This window comes from Drosophila nasuta, chromosome 2R (genome assembly GCF_023558535.2).
Source record: "Drosophila nasuta strain 15112-1781.00 chromosome 2R, ASM2355853v1, whole genome shotgun sequence".
NCBI lineage: Eukaryota > Metazoa > Arthropoda > Insecta > Diptera > Drosophilidae > Drosophila > Drosophila nasuta.
Window position 1 is genome coordinate 10,670,082 of NC_083456.1, and position 25,316 is coordinate 10,695,397.

Here is a 25,316-nt window from a genome sequence, read left to right on the forward strand (position 1 = left end):
AAAAATCTATTATTTGTGATCGTTTCTGTAATATTTTAATAAATTTTCAATGAATTATAATTAATTAGTAGTATATTTCTTTATGTTAACTAAAATGATCTCTTTGGACATTAATATTGCGATGGCAATTTTTCTGGCAACTTTTCTGACTTCCCTTTTAATGTAGCTTCAAAGAACTTTGTTTTTAAGTAAGCAAAATATTCAATAATAAATTAATATTGAGTAGTATTTGGCTGAAAACCCAACAATGCTCGTGAAAAAATCGATGTTTAGGAAATTTTTAAAATACATCGATATTGTCATCGATATATCTTCACTTCTATCGGTCACACTCGGCAAAGAATTCGCAAACGCAACGAGCGGCGCCGCGCATAAAGTGTAATAAAATCGTCTTTAGCTCACAACTGTACTAGAGTAAACTAATTGCAAATTTGCAATACAGTTATACTTAAAACGCTATATCAATTAAAACTAAAGAAAGCATCATGTCGAGCGTGCCAAAGCGACAGAAGTTGGATGCTGCCGGCGATGGAAATACATCTGCCGGTCCAAACGAGGAGGAGTCGGACGCGCTGGAACAAATCGATGCTTGTCAAAATGAAATTGACGCCTTAAACGAGAAAGCCAGCGAGGAGATCCTAAAAGTTGAGCAAAAATATAACAAACTACGCAAGCCGTGCTATGAAAAGCGCAGCGAGCTCGTTAAGCGAATCCCAAATTTCTGGGTGACTTCTGTAAGTATAAAATTATGCCTGTGCATGCGTGTGTGTGAGTGGAAGACGGCGGCATCATTATCTATGTCCATGATTTTTGCACTGTACTTTTGGATGGGAAATTTAGATAACATTAGAAAAGGAGAATTCCCTTAACGTTTCATTGCACGTTTAGAAGAATTTATACCTTTCATCATTAATTGATTTTGTCTCTACTACATGTGCAAGAAAAATTTCTCTATTCGAGGAACATTTTCGTTTTGTTCTTTTTCATCTTGTCTTCTATGCATGCCGCTTCCACCGGTCGCACCGCTCTTTTTGTTTGTCTGTATGCGTGTGCGTCTGTGTATGAGTAACTATGAATGTATCGATAAACGTCTGCGCTTAAAGGCGCAACTCGCGTACTCTATGAACTTTTAATTATTCAGGTTTCTACTTGTTATAAACCTTGCTAACTGGAAGTATTTTGTCTGTTTAATATGCCAATTTCGTCGACTAGCATTGCACACGTTTTTAATGTTGTGAGATGTTATTTCACTATCGTTATCGATTTTAATGGTATTCAAAATTAGGTTTTTTTCATTCGTTCATTCATTATTATATTAAATGTAAATTTACCTCTTTACAGTTCATCAACCACCCGCAAGTGTCTGGCATTCTTGACGAAGAGGAGGAGGAGTGTCTGCATGCGTTAAACAAATTGGAGGTGGAAGAATTTGAAGATATCAAGTCTGGATACCGTATAAATTTCCACTTCGATGAGAATCCATATTTTGAAAACAAGATTCTCACCAAAGAGTTCCATCTGAATTCAGCGGGTAATTATACTTGTACATTTTCCATGCATTGTGAATGATTTAATCTATGTTATATGTAGCCTCTGAAAATGGTGATTGGCCTGCCTCAACTAGTACGCCAATCGAATGGAAGGAGGGAAAGAATTTACTTAAACAGTTGCTAACGAAACCCTACACCAACAAGAAGAAAAGGAATTCCGATTATAAGACCTTCTTCGATTGGTTCTCTGACAATGCCGATCCCGTCAACGATGAGATTGCTGAACTGATAAAGGATGATCTTTGGCCAAATCCACTGCAGTATTATCTAGTACCTGATATTGAAGTGGAGCCTGAGGATGATGATGAGATAGATGATAATGAGGAGGAAGCCTTTGATGACGATGACGGCGAAGAAGAAGGTGACGAAGACCTTGAGGATGAAGGTTGGTAAGCACATATCTTGAGCCAAAGAGCGTTATATTTTAATATATTCTTTATATTCTTTCAGATGTCAAATAAATCCCTCAATCTATAACATATGCATAATTTCAATTTTTCCAACTGATTTCCGAACGGAGATAACCACTTACATATTACTATTATTTGATGTATGTCGGTTATGACGGGACGCGATTCAAAAAAATAACAGCAACATAATTTATAATGTTGCATCACAATTGCAAATATACCCATTTTTAGGCAGTTTTACAGTTACGTTTTAAGTAAGATCGATACGTATTTCCGAAAAGCCCATCTAAAAAAAAACAGTTTTTTAAAATACATAATAAAAAAGACGTGATGCTGAAAAACCACTTTGAATTCTTTTTCTTTCCTTTTGGTTATTGAGTATATTTGGTTTTCAGTTATCGTTATCGATGTCGCATTTGCAACTTGCTCGCAACCATGATACAATTATAGAAGGTAGTCTCGTCGGAAAAAAGCTGGTACCCTGTCTATGTTAGCAATGAGTGCGAGTGAAAGAGGCACAGCGTGGTAGTGTGAACGAGACGACAATGAAATGCGCATTAACCCTTAGACGATGATATTAATATTTACATATTTTGAAGCTAATGTTAATGTCTACTTCACATATTTTTAAAATGTAAATTGTTTATTAACAATATTAATAATATATATGAGAATTCTCTAAATGTTTTAATTCTATCCGTGTCTACGGCATACATGGCAAAAAGTCATTTTGCATAAGGGTTAATTGCGCTAAAAATTTCGTCCGCAGACAACCTCTTGCGTCGAAATACGAATGCGCACTGACGAAAGCTATTTTCCGACGAGACTACCTTGTATAATTGTATCATGCTCGCAACCCTGGTTTTGATATCGATACTGTGGCAACTCTGAGTCTGACTAGTTGAAAAAAACGACAACTCTGTCACAGCTGCGTATTGTAGGTGAAAAATCCAGAGCAAGTTACAAAGCAATGGCCTCCGTTAACAAATTAGCAATTTTGGTATGTTATAAACAAATAATTTAAGAATATATATTTAAGACTGTGTTGCAATTGCAATAAACCATGCAAAGTGTTGATTAAGTGGTGCTGCCATGACATGGATGCAAAATTATCTAATGAGCATTTTGTTGGTTATGTAATTTGCAATAATAACCAATAAACAAAGTCGAGACCAAGTTTCGTATAATCTAAATCTATATATGTATGTAATTAATGATTTCGTAGACCCGCACACTCAGCTCCGCTGCTGCCCAGCAGACGGTGAAGCCACCAGTGCAGGTCTTTGGCCTGGAGGGACGTTATGCCACCGCCTTGTACTCGGCTGCATCGAAACTGAGCCAACTGGATCAGGTGGAGAAGGATTTGACGGCACTGCAGGCCACCATTCGCGCTGACAAGAAGTTGCGTGAATATGTGACCAGCCCCATCATCAACAAGAAAGTCATGTCCACTGCTTTGAAGGAGGCATCCGAGAAGCTGCGCTTTGCTCCGGCTACCGCCAACTTGTTAGGTCTTTTGGCCGACAACGGACGTTTGAAGAAGCTTGATACAGTTATCAATGCTTACAAGACCATCATGGCTGCCCATCGTGGTGAGGTTGTCTGTGAAGTGGTCACAGCCAAGCCCTTGGATGCTGCTCAAAGCAAGCAGCTGGAAGGCGCACTCAAGGTAATCAATTATTCATCACATAATTAAGCTGAATATCAAACTTTGTTCTGTTTCGACAATTGCAGTCCTTCCTCAAGGGCAACCAGTCGCTGAAGATCACTTCGCGTGTGGATCCTAGCATCATTGGTGGCCTGATTGTTTCCATTGGCGACAAGTATGTCGATATGAGCATTGCCAGCAAAGTGAAACTCTACACAGATGTCATTCAGTCCGCTGCTTAAGCTTAAGGAATTAAACTATATAAAAGCGAATAAACCTTCTTCGGACTCTAGTTGAAATGTTTCCCCAAAGCGGTTCATATCTTTATGTTATCGCCTGAAGACGGTGCAAAGTTTTCGCCACTTGCAACCTTGTTTTGCGTTTGAAAATGCGCGCTTCTCGATGAGGCCATTTCTGTTCTGGAGCTCGCCTGAGACAGCGCCGATGATGCTTGCCACTGCCCTGGTTGCGTTGTTTGTGGACATGCAGCAGGAGACTCAAGGCGTCCAAACACATCATACAACTCATTCAATTTCTTGTACATGGTGAATTGCCAATCGCTCTGACGACACAGCTCATATTCTAGCTCGTTGATACGATTCTGTTGCCGCTTGATGATTTCACCCAGTTCGTGGCGCACTTTTCGCTCACACTCGCAAGCAGGAATTGTCTGCAGTTTATGCTCCATGTCTAAGTGCATTTGTGGACACAGCGACATTTCAGCACCAGCAGACTCTGGACTTTCCTCGTTACAATGACAAGGCGTTTCTCCAGAATGACTACGACTCAATAGCAGCACATCTGTGCAGTCACTGGCAGTACATGCACCGCAGGTGTCGCCACACTGTTCATTGTCATCCGGCAACTGTTTAAGTTGCTCATCATTATCGACTGGAGTACGCAGCACAGTTACTTCGGTTTCATCTAAATCGGGAAAAGTGGTGCCGCGATCAGAAACGTTGAATTCACTGACAACGATTTCATCCTCATCCAGAAAGCAATTAGAGGACTTTTGATCTTCTAGTGTACCATTAGTCTTTTCCTCTATGGTAGATGCATTCGCACAATTTGGCATCAATGTAGCGCCCGGCAGCAACAGCACATTGAGTGACTGGCGACTCTTCGTCTGTTTCGCGGCGATCGCCTGCGCCTCACATTTGGCTGTAATGAGAGCCGCCTGCTTCTGAGCCAGCTCCACGAACTGCGGTATATGCTTGATGCAGACGCAGCATTGTTTTTGTATGGTTTCGACGCATATCTCGTTTGCGCCCATGCTGCGTTGCCAGATTAATGCCTCCCGTTTGTTTTTGGGATAGTGATAGGGATCAGCAGAGTTGCAAGCGACATACTTGCCGCAGACCACACATCGACGGCACATAAGAACGACAATTCAATTTTTAAATGAGAAATTTAAACAGCAAATTAGATTACAAATCTAAAAATGGTGTGTATGATTTATTTCAAGTCAAGTTAAAGTATTGAATATGTGTACAGCTTGAGCTAGTTACACAACTCAATGCAATTTATTGACTGCGCCCTCGCTCACTTCTTCATTGATCTACCGATTGTCTGCGTCATTCTTGCCATTGTTTTGACTGTGGTGCCGCCAGCTTTTGGTCTTGGTTCCTCCTTCTTGGGGCTCTGTAGTTCATTCATCTTGGTTTGTATTGATTGGTGCAGTTTTTGTTGCTGCAGCAGTAGCTCCTCCAATTCTAGCAGACGTGCCTCCTGCCGCTTTATCAGCTCCTGACACTGCTCATCGTTGGCCTGTGGATCTTGAACCATGCTAGGTGAATTGTTGCAGTCCTCACTAGTAGTAGGATCTGTTTGATCTGTTGTTGTGCCCATCAATAGCACCTCAGTGGCTCCTTCACCTTTTTTGCCATTATTATCTTGTGGATCGTTTGTCCGACACATCGTAAACGTGGGAGTATCAAAATCGAGAAATTTAGCACTTTCGTGAGCTAAATCCGATTCCAACACACAAATTTCAGAAATATCACCCTGATGATGGTCGGAGGAATTATAATAGGTGGGCACGTTGGAGCCATTCATAATTAACACATTAATCTTAGCTGGCTGGGTGTTAATGAAACTCATCTGAGTGCTGTTGCATTCGAAAGGATCGTTACTTTTATCGATTCGATTGTTTTCATTAGGTGGAAACTGCATTGTCTGACCGCGGCAATCGACTAATAAGTTACACTGGCACTCTTGGTGCTGTTGTTCTCGCACTTGCTGCTGCTGTAACTGTTCTTGTTGCTGCCTTTTCCGTTTTTGTTCTTGTTGCTGTCTAGCTGCTTTTAAATTTAATTTTGGCTTTGAGGGCTCACCACAAAGACAACTAGATCCACAGGTGCAACCTGTAATTCGAATTGATTCTTTGTCCATAGCAGTGGAATTATTCTTTGGCTTAGGACAACGGCACAGTAATCGTTGTCCTGTTATATCGGAACCAGAAACACTTCTCTTTGTTGTAATCCCAAGTGAATTGCTTGCGCTTGGAACGTCCGATAACGACCATTGTTCATAGTTAGGGATTAGTGGCTGCGCCTTTTGATCCATTTTTTTGGCTTGTGTTTCCAACGATGTTAGCAATCGAGTGCAGGCATCATTGCGCTTTAATTGCTTGGAAAAAGGTTGACTTCCCGAACAGTTCGAGAGCTGAGTGTAAGTGAAATCCTTTGAAGCCAAAGAAGGTGTCTCCATTTGATCCTCACCAAAATAATGAATAGCATTTGATGCCTTAAAAGTGACATTTGGGCGCTGTTTATTTGAATCATTATTCCTGTTGCGCTCGCCAACACATGATTTTTTGTTGGCTGTTTCTTTGTGGCTATCAATGTGTTTGTTGCAGACGCAGTAGTGATAGCGCAACTTTAATGCTGAAACATATTCAGAGAGCATGCTTTGCCATCTAAAGGCTTCGTCCATGTTATTGGGATGAGTGTAGTCGGCTGTCGGCACCTCGCCACAAACGATACAATAACGAGCCATTACAATGGTGAACAAACGACGAAATTTGTGAGGGCGCCAAACTTTAATTTCGATGTAACGTGCAAAGAATATACGATTAACATGATGTTCATAAGCTGTTATTGTCGTAACAGATTCGCATATGCATTTAAATTGAACAGTTGGTTTTAACAGTGAACAGGGCTGCCCCTGCCGATTTACATATATATTATCGATAACGCACGTTCAAGTGGCATCTTTGCGATAGACGCGCATAACAATAACAATTCATCATTGTACCGTTCGCTTCTTTAGTCGTTTCATTTCGCTGTTGAGTGGGGGTTGCGCGCTGTCTTCATTTAAAATAACAAGCAGACAACGAACTCTGGCGATCCATCGAAGTTCGTTCCAATTTTAGTTGCACATTTTATTTGCTTTTTATATGAGTGCAGCAGCATTATGAGTTTAACGGACGCAGAAATTATAGCCACAAGTACTACCACCAACAACATCAACGGCTGGCAAACGGCTGACGATCGTGGCGATATGGAAAAGGTTTTGGCCATGGCTGTCCTTGGTCTTGGCAGTCTCTTGTCTGGAATGCTACCCGCCATTATATCCGAACGTAATCGCCAAAGGTTTCCGCTAACAACATCGCTGCTGCTATGTTTCGGCGCTGGCATTTTGCTGGCCACAGCGCTTGTGCATATTTTGCCAGAGGTAACACTTATTGTAATGTGATAACCCGTTTGATGATAACCCCCCATTATGAATTATTGATGCAGGTGCGCGAGCAAATGAACTCGAAATTCGCAGAGGTTTCAATGTGCGGAGGATTCTTTATTATCTATTTTATTGATGAGTTTATACATTATTTCTTTGGGGGAGGCTATACAACATACACACGAACACACAAGTCCAGCAACAGGTGGCCATCAAAATAATGCTTATGGAGCAATTAACGAACGTGCGCCGTTGCTTGCGTCCGACTCTGCGCCGTCTTCCTCTCGTCAGCATGATCATCAGCATGTTCATAACCATCATCAGAACGAGAAGTATAAATCAATTACATATGTATATTTTAAATCAATTGTATTAATTGTTTGGCATTGCCTTTTGTTTTAGCGGTCATGATCGCGATTATGTTGCCATTGGTGCTTCCGGTTGCAATGATGACAGTGTGGAGGATGCGAATGCCCGAATTTGTCACACCAGCCACACAGAGCCATGTGCACAAACTATGACCGGCACATTGGGCTTGTTTGTGGCGTTGTCGTTGCACTCGGCCATCGAGGGATTGGCGATTGGTGTACAAAATTCGGCCACAAAGGTTTGCGCACACGCCTTGACATAATTTGGTCTTCTTTTAATGAATTTAGTTTGCCGCCACAATCTAGACTAAATATTTATTTAGATAAGCAAATCAGTAGTTGTAAACTAATTCTCACTTTGTCTTCTCTATTTCTCTCTCAGGTGCTCTTTTTGCTTGGCGCCGTTGCGTGTCACAAGTTTGTGATGGGCTTCTGTCTGGGTCTTGAATTCCGCTCAAATCCGCGCGCCAGCATTCGTTCCCAGTTTATTGGTATTTGTGTGTTTGCTTTGGGTGCCGTCTGCGGCATCGGTCTGGGTATGCTTATCGTGGATGTGCCAGCCGCTTGGTCCAAAACGACACTGCCGGTAATCCAAGCCCTGGCGGGCGGCACTCTTTTCTATGTGACGGTCTGCGAAGTGATTCCGCGCGAAAAAGCGCGTTGGCATAGTAATGCGGAGCGTCGCTGGGCGGGATTTGCGCAGTTTGCAATTGTATTTTTTGGCTTTGCTACGATGTGTGTCATAAATTATTATCTCGCTGGTACGTCACGAGTTTTCTATGTCGTGTTTCTGTTTAATCAGAACAAATACTCAAAGGCATCTTTTGTTTTCTATTTTCCAGATGACTAAGAATCTCCGCAGGCGTTGCAAATTAGTATTTAAGCACAATTGTTTTAATTTTTACTGTGTTAGAATTGTTAAGTGATGCGATTTGTATATTGGAAATTGTTTTTAACTTTCTGTAAACTATGTGATCATGAGCTAATATAAAATATAAAACTTCAGTCAAGTTTTGTATGTATGTATGTATGTGGAGCAATCAGTCTTGCAGTTGCATATAAGTTTTACATTGTAAATATTTATTTACGTCTCCTGCCTGTAACTCACAAATCGACTTCGTCATACTCAAAGACCCTTTTTTTCAAAAGTAAAATAAATCAAACAAATCTTTTTTTATATCTACGTTTATATTTTTTTGCTTTCTCCAAAGTATCTATGTTTTGTTAACCTTAATTGTAATGGTAATCAAAAAAACGTTTCCATACATCTTTTTGATTTGTTTTACATACTAAGTATCATAATCAATCATAAAACATCATCTTAAATGATAACATGTAATTGCGTACATGTTTTTTTTTTTATCATATTTGTTTTTAACCAATTAAAACAACATCTATGTACCTACATATCCATACATTCATGAATTATGTTCAATATATAGATTGGTTTTTCTTTTATTCTGAATATATAAATATATATTTTGTATTATTTATAAATGTTAGTGGTTTATTTAAGGTTGGATTCTTGGTGGTAAAACGTAGCAGAAATAAAACCACACATATTGCCAAGTGCATCGATTACTAATCTAATCTTGAAATATTCATATGCGTGTCGAAAATATGTAAATTGTTGGATGCTTTGTTTATGTGACTTATAAATATATGTAAATTATACAATTTTTCTGTGCTTGGGTTTTGTTAAAGTTGTATTAAATCTATTCAATTACGTGCAAGTTTCAAATTATCGTTATTGAAACTATTATTAATTTACAATCGAAACCGAAAAACTCATCCAGGCTAAAGCTTGCCATTTGATTAATAACACGCTTGCATATAAATATGTATTTATATCTATACTACAATATTTCGTACGCTGACATATTCTGTTAAATGGTCGCGGTCGCGTTCGCATTGTAGCACTGGCAATCGAAAACGAACTTAAAACATAAATAAATCTAGTAATTAGAGTTGCTCTTTCGCCGCAGCACTAACCCCATTCTCATCATCATTCTCGTCCTCATCATCATCTACCCATTCGCTCATGAGACTCTTTAGTTTCTCCTGCGTGGCCAGTGGCTGTGCCTTGCCATCGATGTCATCATCAGCAACATCACTTGTATTTGGCTTCTCCTCAGTTTCTTCAGCTTCTTCCAGCAATGTCGTCGTTGCTTCTGCATTTTCTTCGTTATTGGTCTCCGCGGTTGGCTTCACATTGGCATTCTCATTGGGCACTTTCTCTTTCAATTCTTCCTCTGATCCATCGACAACAGGGAGCTGAGTTGGCGACACTTCAGCAGCAGATTTTTCCTCTTGTTGTGTACTGACATCTGTTGCATCGGGTTCAGGCGCTTCGGCTTCGGCAATTAATTCTTCGAGCAAACCTTTTCGAATAGTATCCGTCTCTAGACTGACATCTTCAATGCTTGTGGCTGAAGTTTCAGCATTGTTTTCAACACGACTCTCGTCATTGGTTTCGTTTGCGGCTTCAGTTTCCAACGTTGTTGTTTGTGGCGTATCTTCTATGGCCATTTCGTCGTCTTCCTTTTTAATGGTCGATTGCTCCTCATCTTTTGTAACTGTTTTAACAGTAACGCTTGAGTCGTCGTCCATCGGTTCCGCATCGCTTTTAACAGTTGGTTCAGTTTCTGGTTCGTCTTGGCTTATTTCAGCTGTGCTTGAGCTTGCAACTTCCTCAACTGTTGCTGGAGTTGTGGCCTCCGTTTCTCCTTTGTGTAAGCTTTCGAGTGCCAAGTCAATGTCATCCTCTGGCTCAGCATGTTCTTCGGTAGCTTCTTTAACATCAGCAACCTCAGCTGATTCTTTTTCTAAAACAGCTTCCGGCTCATCAGCGGCAGCAGCTTCAGTAGTCGCAGCAGTCTTTGCCACTTCATCTTCATCTTCGTTCTCATCCTCGGTCCAATCGCCCGTCAACTCTTTAAGCTTTTCACTAATGTCATCTCGACGCGTCTCTGGCTTTGGCTGTAAATCGAGATGTGCGATTAAAGTGGGCTACACACGGTATAGAGTATTCTACTTACTTCTTTGCTGTTCTGTTCCGTTTCCAAGTCGTGCTTAGATAGTAAATTTTCTGCCCATTCAAGACTCATGCCCACAGATTCCTTACTTTCATCAGCAGCTTCGCTCTTTTTGCTGTTACTCTCCATTGAGGCGGCGCCCAATTCGCTATAAATTTGACTGTCGTCGTATTCCTCCTCGGTACCCGCTGTTGACTTGGCATCAGTTTCCTGTTTCACTTCATTTTCGGGCTCGCTGAGTACCATGACAACACCACCGCTGGGTGCGCCTGCCTGCTGTTGATTCAACTGTGACAAGATTTCCTTGCGCTGTTCATCTGTTAGCTCCACCTCGTTGCCATCGGCACCAACAAACTTGACTTCCTGTTCGTTGGATTGCAACAATTGTTCGGCATCAGCATCTGCTTCTTCCTCGGCCTCCTCTTGTTCTTGTTCGTCACAAGCTTGCTGCTGTTGCTGCTGCTGGATTACAGCATTTGACGCTGGCAAGCTGATGTCGGATAAAATGCGCACTTTTTCGTCTTGCATAGGCTCATCCTCGGCCTCTTCTTCCTCTTGTTCATCTTCTTCGGCCATATGCTCATCTTCATCCTGTGACCCCATATACTCCTCATCGGTTTCATCAATGATGCCATCCTCTAGCGCCTGAGCCTTGTGGTAGCTCTTCATGTGCCTATACAGTTGCAGCTCCTGCGCAAACACCTTGTTACAATAAATGCACTGCTGTTTGTTTTCATCCGTGTGCGCCTCGTTGATGTGCTGATCAAGTTCCACGCGACTTAAATACGTTCGATTGCACAGTGCACATTCAGCAAAGTTGTAGAGCAGCGATTTGATCTCATGCTCGGTGTACATATGGAAATGCAGCTCGCGATTGTTACCGGAACGCCAACCGCAATGTTCGCACAGCGCCGGATCAATAGTCTCTTTGTGTGTGTTGATCAGATGACGACGGAAACCACGATATGATGGAATGCTGATCGGTCGACCATTGACACCGCAACGTAGACATAGCCAAGGACCTACAAGCAGGAAAAAGTTAACAACATATTCGTACACAACTTTAAAGCAGAATCTCTTACCTGTGGTGTTCTCAGCACCAAGTGCAATAAGCGCATGCATTGTCTTACTATCGATGCGTCGCTTTTGTGCCGCCGCAGCACCCGTTGACGAGGACGACGTGGTTTGCGATGCGGTTTGGGATTGTGTTGCTTCGCCAGTTGGCGTTGCCGCTACTTTTTGTTGTGTGGTCTTTTGTTGTTGCTGCGTGGTTATCATCGGTTTGTCTGGTTTAAAAGAAACGTGTAGTTTCTTATGTGGCGACGTAGCGCCACCTCCTGATGACGTTGCTGCTGCTGTTGGGGCAGGTGCTGGCGAGCCACGCTTCACAGTTGCAGCGGATTTCTCCTGCACCGGACTGTTGGGCATTATTTTCAGTTTGATGTTTTTGTGGCCCTTCACAATGTGCGGATATTGACGCAACACTTCAGCTATGATTTTCGTGTGATTGAGCTTTGTGTTCGACGAGTCCTTCACAATGATTGTGGGCGTTTGGCTGGGCGAATCTTGTTTGAGTATGATGGTTGTGGTGCCATGCTCCATCTGTGTCTGTGTGCCTGACTGCACTGCCTGTTGCTGCTGTTGTGTTTGTTGTTGCTGCTGCTTTGATGTCGACGGCTGTGGTGGCACATCATCGTCATCATCATCGCCCGTATGCACATCGTCATACAGCATCATGTTGTCATATTCCGTATCGCCATGATCACCGAATTCGGCAGCAATTTGTTTGCGCATACGCTGCTGTTCGGCAAACTCCTTCACCTCCTCCAAGCTGGGTTTCTTTGAAGGCGGCGACAGCAAACTAGTCTGCGCCGGTCGCTTGTTGTTGTTATATCCCTTTCTTAGTTGTTCAAAGGGTGAGGTGGGCTCCTGCTTGACGACCGGTGAATCTGCATATTGCGAACGATTATTGATGCCCCCCAGAACGCAGTATTGCGGGCGTATTCACGTTACGGGCCTGTTGCACATTCGTGCGCACTGTGGTGCTGCTGCCACCGCTGGTGTTAACGCTTGCGATGCCACCGCGATTCTGTGCTGATCCAATAGAGGCACGTTGCTGTGTTGCGTTTCCACTGCTGGTGGGCACAACAGGGCGACGTCTTATGCCCTTCGGACTCGGTGGCTAAAATAATAATGCACAATTAGTATTATAGTATTATTAAAGGCAAACAAATACTCACTCTTTGCTGTCGATTTACATTCTCCATGGTGCGACGATGTGCCTCGAGAAGCTTCAATAACACCGTCATATTCATCTCCCCTGGCGGTGCGCAACAGTTTGCCATACATTTTCAATTCAAACTCCAGTGTGCCCGTATACATGAAGTTGACAATTGGCACAACAACATCGGCTTGAAACTCGGATGGCATGATGAGAGCGTCGTCAATAATTTCGCATGTTTGCTCCAGCACATTGAAATAATCAGTGCACGCGCTAAGCACCAAGCGATGCACCTTCAATTGTGAATTGTCACGGAACTGTAGCGTTAAATCACAATAGTCCGTTTTGTTGAAGAAATTCTGCAGCTTCTGGAGAAAGAAGACACCCCAGTTGTCCACTTTCACGGACTTTACCTCTCCCATTTTGTTGAATATTTATTTATCTTTTCTTTTAAAAATGCAGGTTTTCTTTTTATGGTTTTTGTTTTGTTCTTTAAACGCGGCCTCCCCGTCGCGATGTCGTCGTTGTCTTCTTGTTGTGTTTGGCTTTTTCTAGCGTGCGGCTGGCGCAACTGTACTCCGGGTGGGGGCAGGAAATTTCAATTGAGAGGACACGATTGCAGCACACAGCGTTGTCACATAAAACATATGAAAATAAACATAGGCGTAAATTGTAATTGAATTAAATGAATTGATTATAATTTTGTTGCTGTGCCTCTTTTTGCACAATGCTTCAGGCGTCCGATTGATTTTCAACAAACATTAACTACTGCCCGTAGCGCGGCAATGCAACTCCGCGCTGTGTGTGTGTGCGTGTGAACGCTAGAGATGGACGCATGTGAACCAAAAACACGAAGTGGGAATTCTTGCAAGCACGAAAATATCTTTTGAATACAATTTAAATATAATTACTTTTTATCGAATTAGATGATAATCACTTCGTATACTTTGTTGCAATTAATAAGTTTATGAATATTTAATTTATCTAAGTTGCTCTAATTTTTTTAGTTTGTATATTTGCATGTTCAAGTCCACTTATTGTAAGCTGGTCACGCTCCCAACTCTAGTATGTATGCCACATATATACACGCTTGTAATGTATGTACTGCACTGCACAACACATTTTTATTAAGCAACTATTTAAAATGCAAGTTTATAATGTTTACACAATGTTTGCTATGTTTTAAATGTGCGTAGATTTAGCATTTATTATATTGGCGCTTTTTTCTACATACTAAACGTTTACTCGCACGCACAATCGTTATCGCAATGCCCTTTTTATATTGTCATTATGCAAATTAGCAATGAAATATTATTTAAAAAGAAATGTAGTAATATTACACTTTATTACAATTTTATTTAGACAATAAACGTACATTAATTATTTATTTCACACTATTTTTACCGGACAAATTTGTAATTTTTTCCGTGAAACAAAAAAGATGGCGGCAGAGTGACCTTATTACAAATCCACACAACTCTTCAAATAACGCTATCGATAATTTTGCTCCAAATTCATTATGGAATATATAGCTTTATTTTAAAAAGTTGTTACACATTTTACTCAAAATATGACAATTAAATGTTTAATTATACAATTTATTTTACAATACAGACAAATTAATTGTAATATCAAAATGATAGGCAAGTGCAAAACAATTTATCGATAGTATACTTGATAACACTCATCGCTGCTTGACATGAGGCGTTAATTCTAATAGAACAATCAACACAACAATACTTAACTGACAAAATGAGCGCACGACACAGAGGAGGAAAATCCAAGCGTGGTTCGGCTGGCGGCTCATATCGGAACGTTAAATCAAATCACAACTGCCAGCGAAGCTTTGCCCAACAGGAGAATGAACTGGCCAAGGGTAATGACGACAACACAGACTCTGACTCGGATTCATCATCTGGCAGTGACAACAATGCTACAGATAGTCTTGGTCAGTCACCTGATTTCCCGGTTGCCATGTGGGATTTGAATCACTGTGATCCCAAGAAGTGTTCGGGCAGGAAACTGGCGCGACTGGGTCTCATTGGCAACCTGCGTTTGGGTCAAAAGTTCCCAGGTCTTGTCCTTTCACCGGTCGGCCAATTATGCGTTAGTCCACAAGATCGTGAAACTGTAAAGACGGCTGGAGTGGCAGTCATTGATTGCTCGTGGGCGAAATTGGATGAGACACCGTTCAATCGGATGCGTAGTCCGCATCCTAGGTTGCTGCCGTTTTTAGTAGCCGCCAATCCCATCAATTACGGCAAACCATGTAAATTGAGCTGTGTGGAGGCGATAGCAGCAACTCTCTACATCTGCGGCTTTACCGAGGAGGCGCGCTGGTTCATGGGCAAGTTTTCGTGGGGACACGCGTTCCTTGAGCTGAACGAGAAGCTCTTGAATGCATATGCGGGTTGCAAGAATAGCGACGAGATTCTAAAAGTGCAAAATGAATATCTGGAGGAGGAACAAAAGGAGCGCGATAAGCCCAGGGATTTGAAGGAGTTTTATCCAACCAGCAGCAGTAGCAGCAGCAGTGAAAGTGAAAATGAGAGCTAGGATTACATTTTATTTGCTTATACAAATTTGTTATTGTTTTGTTTTTTTTTTTATTTAATTTACAATTTGTGCAAAAGCTACTTTCGAATTCAATACAAATATATTTGCCGAGCATTCAGAATAAGATACCAAATTGTAGGTTTTCACTGAGCATTTCGCACATATTCCGGATCTACATTGATAAAGTTCGACATACTAAAGTACATGGCACTGTTCTTCACCAGAAACTTCAGAAAGTCATGTAAATGCGACAGCAACGTTTGCATCGCTGGCTGATCCAGAGCGGAGTAACTCAACATGGAACCCAGACGCACAAAAAGTCTCAACAAATGAAATGAGCCATACATCTCCGAGAGCGGCGTGTCCGGATGCTTTTGCATAATATCTGCATACTGAGTGCGCTCAAACTTATAAAGCAACTGGGAGCCAAGCATTACATTGAAGTACTCTATGATGCCATCGAGCACATCGTTGATGGCGACCTCTTTGCTGGCATTTGTCGACTTCACCGATTTTTTGTGCGCCAAATACTGTTCGGTTATCTGTTGCACCGTCACCTTCGCAGGCAGTTCCAGAAGTTTGTGCTCGCGCACCACCGCATACCAATCGTCAGTTAGATAATGCTTCAGTTCATCGGGTATTTTGATTTTCACCTCTAGTTTAGCCGTATACGTTTCCTCGCTCTCCACGCAAGGCGCCTCAGTGGCTGCTGATGCTGCAGAGGCAGCTGTTGTTGCCTGTTGTTGGGAGGTTGTTGTTGTTGTCACGCTTACGTCGCCACCATTGCTAGCTGTCGAAGCTGTTGTCCGCTGTTGGTCGCTGCTGCTGCTGCTGTGCGAGCTCATGCGTTTGGTTTTCGGAGCTGCTGGCGCGGCACTTGGCTCCTCCTCTTCTTGCTTGCTACTGTCAGCAGCAGCGGTAGCAGCTGGTGCATCTTCTTTCCTGTTGTTGTCAGCATTTGGTGTGCCGGGACGTGTTGCTGCCTGTGTGGATTTGCGATTGCTGCGACTTGTTGTGGTCGTTGTCGTTGTTGTTGTCGTGGTGTTGCTGCTACTATTATTGTTGCTGCTGCTGTCATTTTTGGTTGTTGAAGTTGCCGGCGTAGTGGCAGCACTGACGGGTGTTGAAGTAGCTGAGCTGCTACTGTTAGCACTTTCTTTATGCGGCAGCGATGTGTTGCCATCTTTGGACGGCGTCGAGGCTCGCGATTCATTGCCCACTTGTTCCATTTTCTTAGTCTTTGCACTGCCTGCATATTCAAACAGTTATACAATAAATATTTTTAAGTGTTTTATATTATACTTGCCCTTTTTGTTGTCCTTTTTGGAACGTTCGCCGTATTGTCGTGACACTTCCTTTTGCCGCTTAACGTTTTCGTCATTGTATTTCAGCACACGACTCTCAGGCACCCACTCATCCCAGCTATATTTGAGAAGCACACAAGTCGTTTAAGTCATAGAGCAGCTTTACACTTATTATTATTAACAATTACTTTTTGCTCCAGCCCGCATAGTGTATATAGTACTCAACCGGCGTAGTTTCAGGTTTTGTTTTGAGCACTTTAGCTTCATAGATAAGCGGTCCATGGAAGCAGAGCACTCGCTCCCCTATAACGGCAAACTAGTTATACAAATGCACTGTTGCAAATTACGGGTGTTACACTTACCATCCGCAAACACTGTTGCTGAATCGCTTGGCGCCCAATTATCCATTTTTACAGGCTTTACTTCTCCCATTTTATTTTTTTGGTGTGATTGAAAATATTTGCCAAAGCGACGCAGCTGATTTGCGCAAGTTAGCAGCACAGTTTTGTCTGTATGTAGTTCCTTGACCGATTATTCCAGGGCTACTTAAAACAAAAATAATCGACCCAAGAAAAACGCAATCAAATCAAATATTTAATTTTTTATATACAAACATACAAACTGCCTCTAAATAAATAGAATTACTGTCTACATCACAATACGTTAATGTTTAGCGGGTGATGCATTAGTCACATTCCCTTCTTCCCAAGGACGTGGGCCGCGCTTGTTGGACCAATTTTCAATATCAATGGATTTCACTTTATCATACTCGGTTTCAAGCGTCACTTCGTCGCGTTTCTTCATATTCACCCCGAACTTCTTCATTTCTTCTGGAGACACCGGTTGCTTCTTGGCGTATTGGTATCTACAGTAAATACAATGGTCAATCAATGGGAGTTAAAATTTCCTCGTTGACTTACCTCAGGTTGGAAAACTGTTGTAGACCAAAAGAGCCAGCAACCATCATAACTAGAAATGGTATACCATATTTAAATGATTTTTTTTTGCTGTAGTAATTTAACTTTTGTATAAATGACATGATTTTTGTATTGTTATTATGAAATGATAACGCCAGCAAGGTGACCGCATGTTACATTTTAAAATAAGCGATTAAACGTCAAAAAATATATCAAAGTATGCAACATAGAGATGGAAAAATATCGATGACACTATTGAAGCATTGAAGTTTTGAAAATGGTTTAAAGATAGATTGAACCGGCAAACTTTACTGTTTTGTTTTGCTAACAATTATTATATATATATTTATTGTATAACATTTTTTTTTTATTTAATGCTGACATCAAGTAAAATTAACACAAAAGCTAATCGATAATCTGAGACCAGGGGTGACATGCGTTACTTTGTTCAATTACCAATTAATTTAAAAAGCACCGTGATAAGTTTGGCGCGAATTAAATATATAAATAACTGTATTTAAAAATATATGCATCTGTTGTTTGTAGAGCTTTCTTAACACTATGTCCTTGATGCCAATCAAATGAGTCGTGTTCCTTGCCAAATGCTTCAAATGCCTGCGAGAAATTTCTAATTCGCAATTGTGTTCCGGATGACATAAAACAAACGTAAACACTTTATTTTTATTTACATACGATTTGGTGATAAGTTCAAGGTCAACTGAGCTTGTCACTTTGCACACATACTCACATAATTGTGCATAATGCTTAGTGACGTTGTGCCTAAGAAGAGAACGAAAAAGTTTCTCACATGCACGCCACGATATTTGATATTTGATATGGAACGAACAACACTGTTGTCTGTGGCTCACCTTGGCCGTTATGCAGCTACTAGGCAAGGCAAGTGGCTCGTCGCAAAGATTTCCTTTTAGTACCCAAAGCTCAACCAGTTCGACTTCGAGTTCAAATCGTTCACAAGGAGCCACAACAGCGACAGCGACATCGACATCGACGCGACACGGCGGCAATTGAGTCATCAATTGCGCCGGCGCACAGCGGGATGTCGACACACGAGCGCCACTGAGACTGGGTTGGCCCGTCTGCCTCTCTGTCCGTCCCCCTTGCTGTCAACGACTTTACAATCGATCTAAGATTATTTTTCATTTTCTGCTGTACACTACCCGCAATCATTTAAAGCATTTGCGTTGTTTATGCAGCATGCAATATGTTGTCAGCGCATAGATAGCGTCGTTTAAGCCGAAGCTTGGTATTCTTTTTGATCAAATTTTCACCAAATATGGTTGCAATTTTGCTAACAAGATATTGCACTTGTTTAAGACTAACATGTACAACAACTTCGAAAATCTACTGGAATTATGAAAACTCCGTTGTTTTTCATACGCGACCAATTGACCATGATTTGATTTTTCATATTTAGCAAGTTGTTGAGGTCTTTTCGTTGTTATTACACGGCCTTTCACGTTTAGATTTATGGACTACTTATGTTATACTTATAGATATGTTATAGTATGATGCCATTTGGTTTCGTATTTGCCTACTGCCAAAATCTTTTGAATGAAAACAATTACGTCATTATGTGGGTGTTGCTTCGATTTAATTATAAATTCGTCCATGTGTTTGTGCCCTCATTGCAAAATAGAATTTTTCCAAAAGAAAAACCAGACGCCAGCGAACAAAAAAATATTTGTTATATATATTATATTTTTTCGTTTTCCATTTAATTGGGCTATACATAAAATTAAATACAGAGAGTTTCAATATACTATTTAATAGCGTACATAGTTTCGTCTTATTAGGAATTACATTTTTTTTTTACATTATAATTAAATTGTTTTAAAATCATTATTAAATTGTTGATGGAAGTGAATTTGTTTGACATTTAAAACTATATTTTAATAAGTTTTTCTTTCTATTAATAATTGTTTTAAATTTGTAACTTTTTAAATTTATATGGATTATGCCTCAAATAAAATCCAGCAATTATTTAAATTTTCTAGGGTTTTAATAAATTTATTGGAATATAATTTTACTATTGTCATCTTTGACAAGTAAATGTTTTAGTATATCAAGCTAGTTTTAATATGCACTAAAAATATAATTAAAAGCAAGAGCTTATATTTAGTTTAATATAGCTATAAAAGCATTTCGTTCAAATAAAGAATTGAATATTGTTTTATTTTTAATTTTTATCGATAATGTCAAATTTTAAATTATAAAATTTCACACAATTAAAAATTCGGTGTCGAAGCTATTGAATCACAAATGAACTAAATATTCGAAATATTTCAGTAATATTTTATAATAATAATATTATAATCATATTTAAATTTTATATTCATTATTAAATTTTGGCTTCATTCATTCATGCGGAACAGAAGAATAAAAGGAATAAAGAATTATAGAGGTTCAAGGTTCTAGGAAATATCAGAAAAATGTTTGGCAGTGAATTTGGTAGTTAACTATATTTTGAAAATAACGTCATACTAAAGGGAAAAAGAAGAGTAATATTGACTATATGAATATATTATAATATATTATAGTTTGATTCATATAAATATTTAATAATTACATTTTGTTAAACGGTGTCGTAAGATCGAAATGAACGGAAAAATAAATAAAGTGAATATGTACAATAATAATAAAAAGATAGTACTCAGAAAACTGATATCATTTCATATTTAAATCACGAATATGAGAATATAATATATCTTTTTATTCCAGTTTATAATACTGTGCGTGTTAAGAAGCGAAAAATGCAATCTTCTGAAACAGAAAACGAAAGTAAATCTTTAAATCTTAATCAAAAACTGTAAAAGAGTTAATTTTGCACGTACTGCAATTGTAAATGAGTCATAATTGATTTTCATTTAATTAAAATTTGCATTCGTTGTTAAATATCAAGCAGAATGTGGGATATGAACATTTGTTTCACGCCAAAAATGACGTTGAAAATTCTATAAAAAATACGAAAATTATACACATAGTATATAAGAATATGTAAATTTGTGGGAAACAAGATTTTGTTTTTTGGCATATCAATAACTGAATTTTAAAAATAGCTGCAAAATATCAAAAGAGCAAAACAAAAAGAAAATAAATAAAAATAAAGCTACGCACACAATGAAAATAATACTGGCATATAGAGCTTTTCAAAATCAAATAAAGGGAAATTTTTGAAAAAGAATTCTTATAATATGCCTATAACATGCACACACGCATACAAGCGCACGCATACAAATACAAAGAAAAGGAACAGGTGAAAGCAACACTCAAAAGTGAAAGAAGAGAGAACGAGAGCGAGAGCAGCAACTTTTGTTTGTTCTGTTCTGTTCTTTTTTTTTTGTAATTTCTTCACATGCTTATGCAGAAAAGCGTTCGTAAATTGAGAGCCACATCAAATGCAGTTCCAAAATAACAATTTGAGCGGCCAGCAAGATTTGTGTTGAGCATGCAAAACGCATGGCAGCAGCTGGTGAGCGAAGCGACGACGCGACGGCGCTTCGGCTTTACGTTTGCCCAAAAGTATCTGTCAGATACTTTGGCGCGCTCTCACACTTACACACACATGAATACGGTGTCAGCCAAGCACGCACACTAATGCAATCAGCTTGAAATCGAAAAACAGCGGGCATCGAACGTCAGTATATTGAATAAATATTTTCAGTTGAACATCACAATCCGTTCAAGTCGCGGATAACTCCGAATAAAAGTTTTGTAAGTAAAACGAAAAAATCAACACCAAAATTATATGAAAATTCTTACAATAATTTCTCAACGAAATAAATTAATTAAATGTAAAAAAGAAAATCAAGTGCGCTAAAAGTTAAACATTTAAAGGACATTTTGAAAAGTAAATTACATAATCAAAAAAGTACAAAAGTTCTAAAATAAAGAAAAGCAATATATAAAAATAACAACATTTTCTTCAAATTTACAAAGTGATTTGTGTGCAGAGTTCAGAGAAGAAACCACAAAAAGTTTTTGGCCAAAGTATTTCAAACATTTAGATCGATTCAGTTCAAGCCCCCAAATTGAGGCTAAGCTACTTTGGCAACAAGATGCAAATATGAGTAAATAATTATAACTAAAATGCAGTTACAAAAAAAAAGAAAAACCCCAATCAATGTCTTTGCAAACTTAACCACAATTTGACTTCTAGAATTTCAGTTAAGCTCATTGCGTGCGATATATAAATATAAATTTAGAATAAATCTGTAAGGCGTTAAGTATGTGCTTTATTTAATAAAACTCGGTGAATATTTTAGATTAAAGGACACGTAAAAGTAAATTGTATAATGTAGATTTTTAAAATTATAGTGAAAGGTTAATCATATTGTTAATTTTGTTCTTTTAAAGCATCATCTGGTCCTTTAGCTTTTGAAATTCGATATTGAACCACCGCCCACCGCATTCAAATCGAACTGTGGCGAACGTAGGCGAACTGCTTAAGAATTTTAGTCGAGAAAAAGCTTTGTATTAAGTAATATCCATTTGAGCAGATATTAGGAAATATTCAACAGATGCTCGTTTATTTTTAGCATTTCACCGAGAGACACATTTGTGCAGCTTTCGAGAAAGCTTTTCGTATTGCCAGGAATGTTGAAATGTTCTCCCAATATATACACAAATATACATATAGTATGTGTGAGGCATACAATTATTGGATAGATATGTGTGCATATATATCTGTATGTTAAAAATAGCTGAGTAGAGCATTTTATGTATAACAAAAAAGTTGTTGTTTTTTTGCCATGGATAATTTGGAAAATTCTGTGCTAGAATCAGGTTGAATTTCGAGGTGATAGAAGGTAGCCGATTTGGTGCTAGAGAAGGTGGGCCTACTATTAAGTAATATTTTAGGTAATTTTTGTGTATTTATGTGGTTTATTCTTAATTATAAGTTCACAGTTTTTTTTTTAAGTTTTATATTGAATGGTTCCATTTAACCGGCTTAAAAAACTCTATAAAACATCTTTCAGTTTCACAAACTGAACCCATTTAAGCACATTAATGAGTACTTTTTCATATGCTCTATAGGCCGATTTCTTCTACTCATGTTGAAACATATTATATGTATGTCATTGCCATTATACATGACGCCGAAATTATAAAATTGCATGTGATTTTGTGCTGATTAAACAGACATAATTCAGTATGTCACCTCGACATCTACAATACTTATTTACAAACAAACGCAAACCTTATAAATTTTATGCCTTGCTTGCAATTTAATTTAAACAAAATTCCATTTTTTTTGACAATATTTGTTTGTTTGCCTAAAAGCCTGGAACTCACCTCAGGAGCTGGCCATGTAAACAAACGTGTTAAAAATAAATCCATAAGCCAGCACAAAAATATCTTCACTCTTATAAGAAGTGTGGTCTGAAACTGACTCAATTAGTTTGGTATTTCTCAGGCATGACAAATTCAATATGTTGGTCAAGCATTGCGAGTATAAACGTACCTAAAGCTTCTTCGAATTTCTCTGTCGACCAGCTGAGTCCACAATTCCCTTGTAGAGTGAGTCAGACTTGTAATAATTGCATTCTCTGCCTTATCAATGCGATTCTCGTTTAAAAATACTCATCAAAGACGGTGAGCAGAGTGTAAGCGAGACAAGTGGAACTGCAGAACAACTTTTAGGAAGTCGTAGATAATGTAGATAATGCTTAAATGTAAACATTTTATTATAATTAACCAAACAAAGTTATCTGCTTACAATAGCTCAACTGGGTTCTATTTGCTAAACTTTTACGTCATATTGTACATTTTAATGAAATGCAGAATTTGTGCTCAAGTTTTAGTCGTTGTTCTTTCTTATTATTAAGTGACAGAGTTGAAGTAATTCATTGGTTTTAAGCTCTACAAAGTATAATCTCTTCAGTCCTTCAACTTTGCTAATGAACTCTCCCCATTAATCGCTGCTCCTTAAATGTGCAGTCGATATTTGAGTTGAAAGCCAATAATAATGTCATGCTCTCATGTTCAACCATTGTTTGAGCTCATCAGACTGATTTGAATATTTGTCTTGGGTTTTTGGTTTTGTTTTTGGCGTCTTTTATTGCGCATGTTGCCGGTGTTTTCTGGTCAATCATCTCTCACAGTAACTCATTTAATGCAATAGTCAGTGGGGCGTAGCGCACGTTTTTCAACGATTTGTTTGTACCCAAATCGAGATTCAATATTCTTGGGATGTGAGCTACTCGAAGTTAACACTTAGTTATGCAGCTCACATGCCACATGCCGCATGCCGAAGCTGTGAACATTTCTAAGTAGAGAGTTGTCCACGAAAAAAAAATTGTGTCAAACTGAGCTGTGTTCTTGATAGATTTCAAATTCGAATGCTGAATAAAAAGATGTTTGCAAACACAGAGAGAAAAGTTGGCAACTCTATCGATACAGTTATTATATAGTATGATAAGATCTCTTAACATGCACATGAGAAATGCTAATCACAGATGCGAATTGTACTTTCTTTCTTTTGCGTAGCGATGATTATCGCCGTTGTATTAAAATTGAATGCATATTGCAACAGCAGTTGTTTGTAATAGTACTAATAACAATAATAATAATTGCAATTATCAATTCCGATGTTTGATTTCAGTTTCTTTCGAGTGTGTAGCAGTAAAACAAAAAACCAGCCACCATGGATGCCATCAAGAAGAAGATGCAAGCGATGAAAGTCGACAAGGACGGAGCTTTGGAACGTGCTCTCGTCTGCGAACAGGAGGCACGCGATGCCAACACCCGCGCCGAAAAGGTAAGCACTCACTCAACCATGCCACCACATGTTGCACTGCCCCATATACATATGTATGTATGTTAGTTACATGCACTCGCTTTATATCTCTCATTTTGTTACTACTAAAAGCCCAATTGTTGGCTGTTAACTTGTTAACACATGCAATTATTAACACACGTAATTCCCAATTGGTGTCTTTAGGCCGAGGAGGAGGCTCGCCAGCTGCAAAAGAAGATCCAGACCGTTGAGAACGAATTGGATCAGACCCAGGAAGCCCTGACCCTTGTCACCGGCAAGCTCGAGGAGAAGAACAAGGCTCTGCAGAACGTGAGTACTCGTTTTATTTTCTTAAATTCACTCAAATTAGATTAGAAATAAGTTAGAATTTGTAGAAGATTAAAATATTCTAGAAGTTTAGTTTATAGGAGAGAAATTGTGGATTGAATAATCGTTTTTCTATTGTTTACATTTCCTATATTTAGTAAGTTCCAGACTATCTGGAAAGTTTCAATAGGGCTATTTTGTTTCAATAGTCTGTTTTGATTTGAAAATTAAAGAATAAACATTATTCTGTATTGTTTCTATAAACCTCTATAATTCCAGTCTGTTTGGAATGCATCCAAAATTTTAAAATTGATTCTAAATGTAAAAGCATATTTTTCTGAAATTCTTAAACCTAATTCACTTTTTTTCACATAACATTTCATTGGACGCGTTTTTTTTATTAAATCCATGAAATTCTAATTTAATCATTAGAAATTATTCACAAAAAGTTTAAAAACTCAAAACTTATATAAGTAAAATAATCTAGAACAAAGACATCTATAAATATAATAAGGTTAAAAAAGTGAGATCATTAAAAAAGTGTT

General features: G+C 39.0%; 10 protein-coding genes and 1 long non-coding RNA gene across 19 annotated transcripts in view; 5 read left to right on the forward strand and 6 right to left on the reverse strand.

The window, feature by feature from the left end:
• Window positions 1-321: 321 nt before the first annotated feature.
• Window positions 322-2,304, forward strand: LOC132786436 (protein SET). Of its 2 annotated transcripts, none has more exons than XM_060792964.1 (4): window positions 322-734; window positions 1,342-1,531; window positions 1,591-1,939; window positions 2,001-2,304. In XM_060792964.1, coding segments are annotated over exons 1-4 (789 nt in total). In that variant the 5' UTR covers window positions 322-485; the 3' UTR covers window positions 2,002-2,304. The 2 variants fall into 2 exon arrangements, with proteins under 2 accessions (XP_060648947.1, XP_060648946.1); XM_060792963.1 differs by having other exon boundaries at window positions 323-734; window positions 1,591-1,935.
• Window positions 2,305-2,828: 524 nt separating this feature from the next.
• LOC132787234 (ATP synthase subunit O, mitochondrial) lies at window positions 2,829-3,907 on the forward strand. Its single transcript, XM_060794165.1, has 3 exons — window positions 2,829-2,960; window positions 3,186-3,629; window positions 3,695-3,907. Exons 1-3 carry the CDS (start codon window positions 2,931-2,933, stop codon window positions 3,848-3,850), a joined length of 630 nt encoding a protein of 209 aa, XP_060650148.1. The 5' UTR covers window positions 2,829-2,930; the 3' UTR covers window positions 3,851-3,907.
• Window positions 3,187-5,009, reverse strand: LOC132787232 (uncharacterized). The gene has a single exon (XM_060794161.1). It carries the CDS (start codon window positions 4,984-4,986, stop codon window positions 3,925-3,927), a length of 1,062 nt encoding a protein of 353 aa, XP_060650144.1. The 5' UTR covers window positions 4,987-5,009; the 3' UTR covers window positions 3,187-3,924.
• Window positions 5,010-6,861: 1,852 nt separating this feature from the next.
• LOC132787231 (zinc transporter ZIP1) lies at window positions 6,862-8,659 on the forward strand. The gene is given in 6 exon segments (XM_060794160.1): window positions 6,862-7,283; window positions 7,349-7,444; window positions 7,446-7,618; window positions 7,689-7,893; window positions 8,037-8,415; window positions 8,497-8,659. Coding segments are annotated over 6 exon segments (1,122 nt in total). The 5' UTR covers window positions 6,862-7,022; the 3' UTR covers window positions 8,505-8,659.
• On the reverse strand, window positions 7,383-8,153 carry LOC132787237 (uncharacterized). Its single transcript, XR_009632524.1, has 2 exons — window positions 8,012-8,153; window positions 7,383-7,961 (listed from the first exon to the last, which is right to left on the reverse strand). It is a non-coding gene; the product is annotated as an uncharacterized LOC132787237 (long non-coding RNA).
• Window positions 8,660-8,923: 264 nt separating the features above from the next.
• Window positions 8,924-12,693, reverse strand: LOC132787228 (centrosome-associated zinc finger protein CP190; the record flags this gene model as incomplete). Its single annotated transcript, XM_060794158.1, has 3 exons — window positions 8,924-10,633; window positions 10,693-11,711; window positions 11,772-12,693. Coding segments are annotated over 3 exons (2,958 nt in total), but the record flags the coding sequence as incomplete, so codon positions are not given.
• On the reverse strand, window positions 12,693-14,374 carry LOC132787235 (centrosome-associated zinc finger protein CP190-like). 2 transcript variants are annotated; one of them, XM_060794166.1, is made up of 3 exons: window positions 14,286-14,374; window positions 12,930-13,481; window positions 12,693-12,871 (listed from the first exon to the last, which is right to left on the reverse strand). In XM_060794166.1, exons 2-3 carry the CDS (start codon window positions 13,330-13,332, stop codon window positions 12,753-12,755), a joined length of 522 nt encoding a protein of 173 aa, XP_060650149.1. In that variant the 5' UTR covers window positions 13,333-13,481; window positions 14,286-14,374; the 3' UTR covers window positions 12,693-12,752. The 2 variants fall into 2 exon arrangements, with proteins under 2 accessions (XP_060650149.1, XP_060650150.1); XM_060794167.1 differs by having other exon boundaries at window positions 14,315-14,354.
• Window positions 14,375-14,572: 198 nt separating this feature from the next.
• LOC132787233 (18S rRNA aminocarboxypropyltransferase) lies at window positions 14,573-15,466 on the forward strand. The gene has a single exon (XM_060794164.1). It carries the CDS (start codon window positions 14,663-14,665, stop codon window positions 15,464-15,466), a length of 804 nt encoding a protein of 267 aa, XP_060650147.1. The 5' UTR covers window positions 14,573-14,662.
• Window positions 15,467-15,609: 143 nt separating this feature from the next.
• LOC132787230 (nuA4 complex subunit EAF3 homolog) lies at window positions 15,610-17,292 on the reverse strand. The gene is made up of 4 exons (XM_060794159.1): window positions 17,133-17,292; window positions 16,959-17,073; window positions 16,769-16,888; window positions 15,610-16,711 (listed from the first exon to the last, which is right to left on the reverse strand). Exons 1-4 carry the CDS (start codon window positions 17,200-17,202, stop codon window positions 15,610-15,612), a joined length of 1,407 nt encoding a protein of 468 aa, XP_060650142.1. The 5' UTR covers window positions 17,203-17,292.
• A 64-nt stretch (window positions 17,293-17,356) lies between these two features.
• LOC132787236 (cytochrome c oxidase assembly protein COX16 homolog, mitochondrial) lies at window positions 17,357-17,869 on the reverse strand. Its single transcript, XM_060794168.1, has 2 exons — window positions 17,691-17,869; window positions 17,357-17,635 (listed from the first exon to the last, which is right to left on the reverse strand). The coding sequence occupies exons 1-2, from the start codon at window positions 17,807-17,809 to the stop codon at window positions 17,434-17,436; spliced, it is 321 nt and encodes a 106-aa protein (XP_060650151.1). The 5' UTR covers window positions 17,810-17,869; the 3' UTR covers window positions 17,357-17,433.
• Window positions 17,870-21,310: 3,441 nt separating this feature from the next.
• The window catches only part of LOC132786923 (tropomyosin-2), a 28,981-nt gene continuing 24,975 nt past the window's right edge, over window positions 21,311-25,316 (forward strand). For 4 of the 7 annotated variants that reach the window (XM_060793685.1, XM_060793676.1, XM_060793678.1 and 1 more), the window contains exons 1-3: window positions 21,312-21,419; window positions 24,310-24,465; window positions 24,649-24,774. In XM_060793685.1, the coding sequence (XP_060649668.1) occupies window positions 24,352-24,465; window positions 24,649-24,774 (240 nt within the window). In that variant the 5' untranslated portion in view covers window positions 21,312-21,419; window positions 24,310-24,351. Of the gene's footprint in view, window positions 21,420-24,309; window positions 24,466-24,648; window positions 24,775-25,316 lie in introns of all 7 variants that reach the window. The other 3 variants (XM_060793677.1, XM_060793683.1, XM_060793682.1) reach the window with 3 other exon arrangements.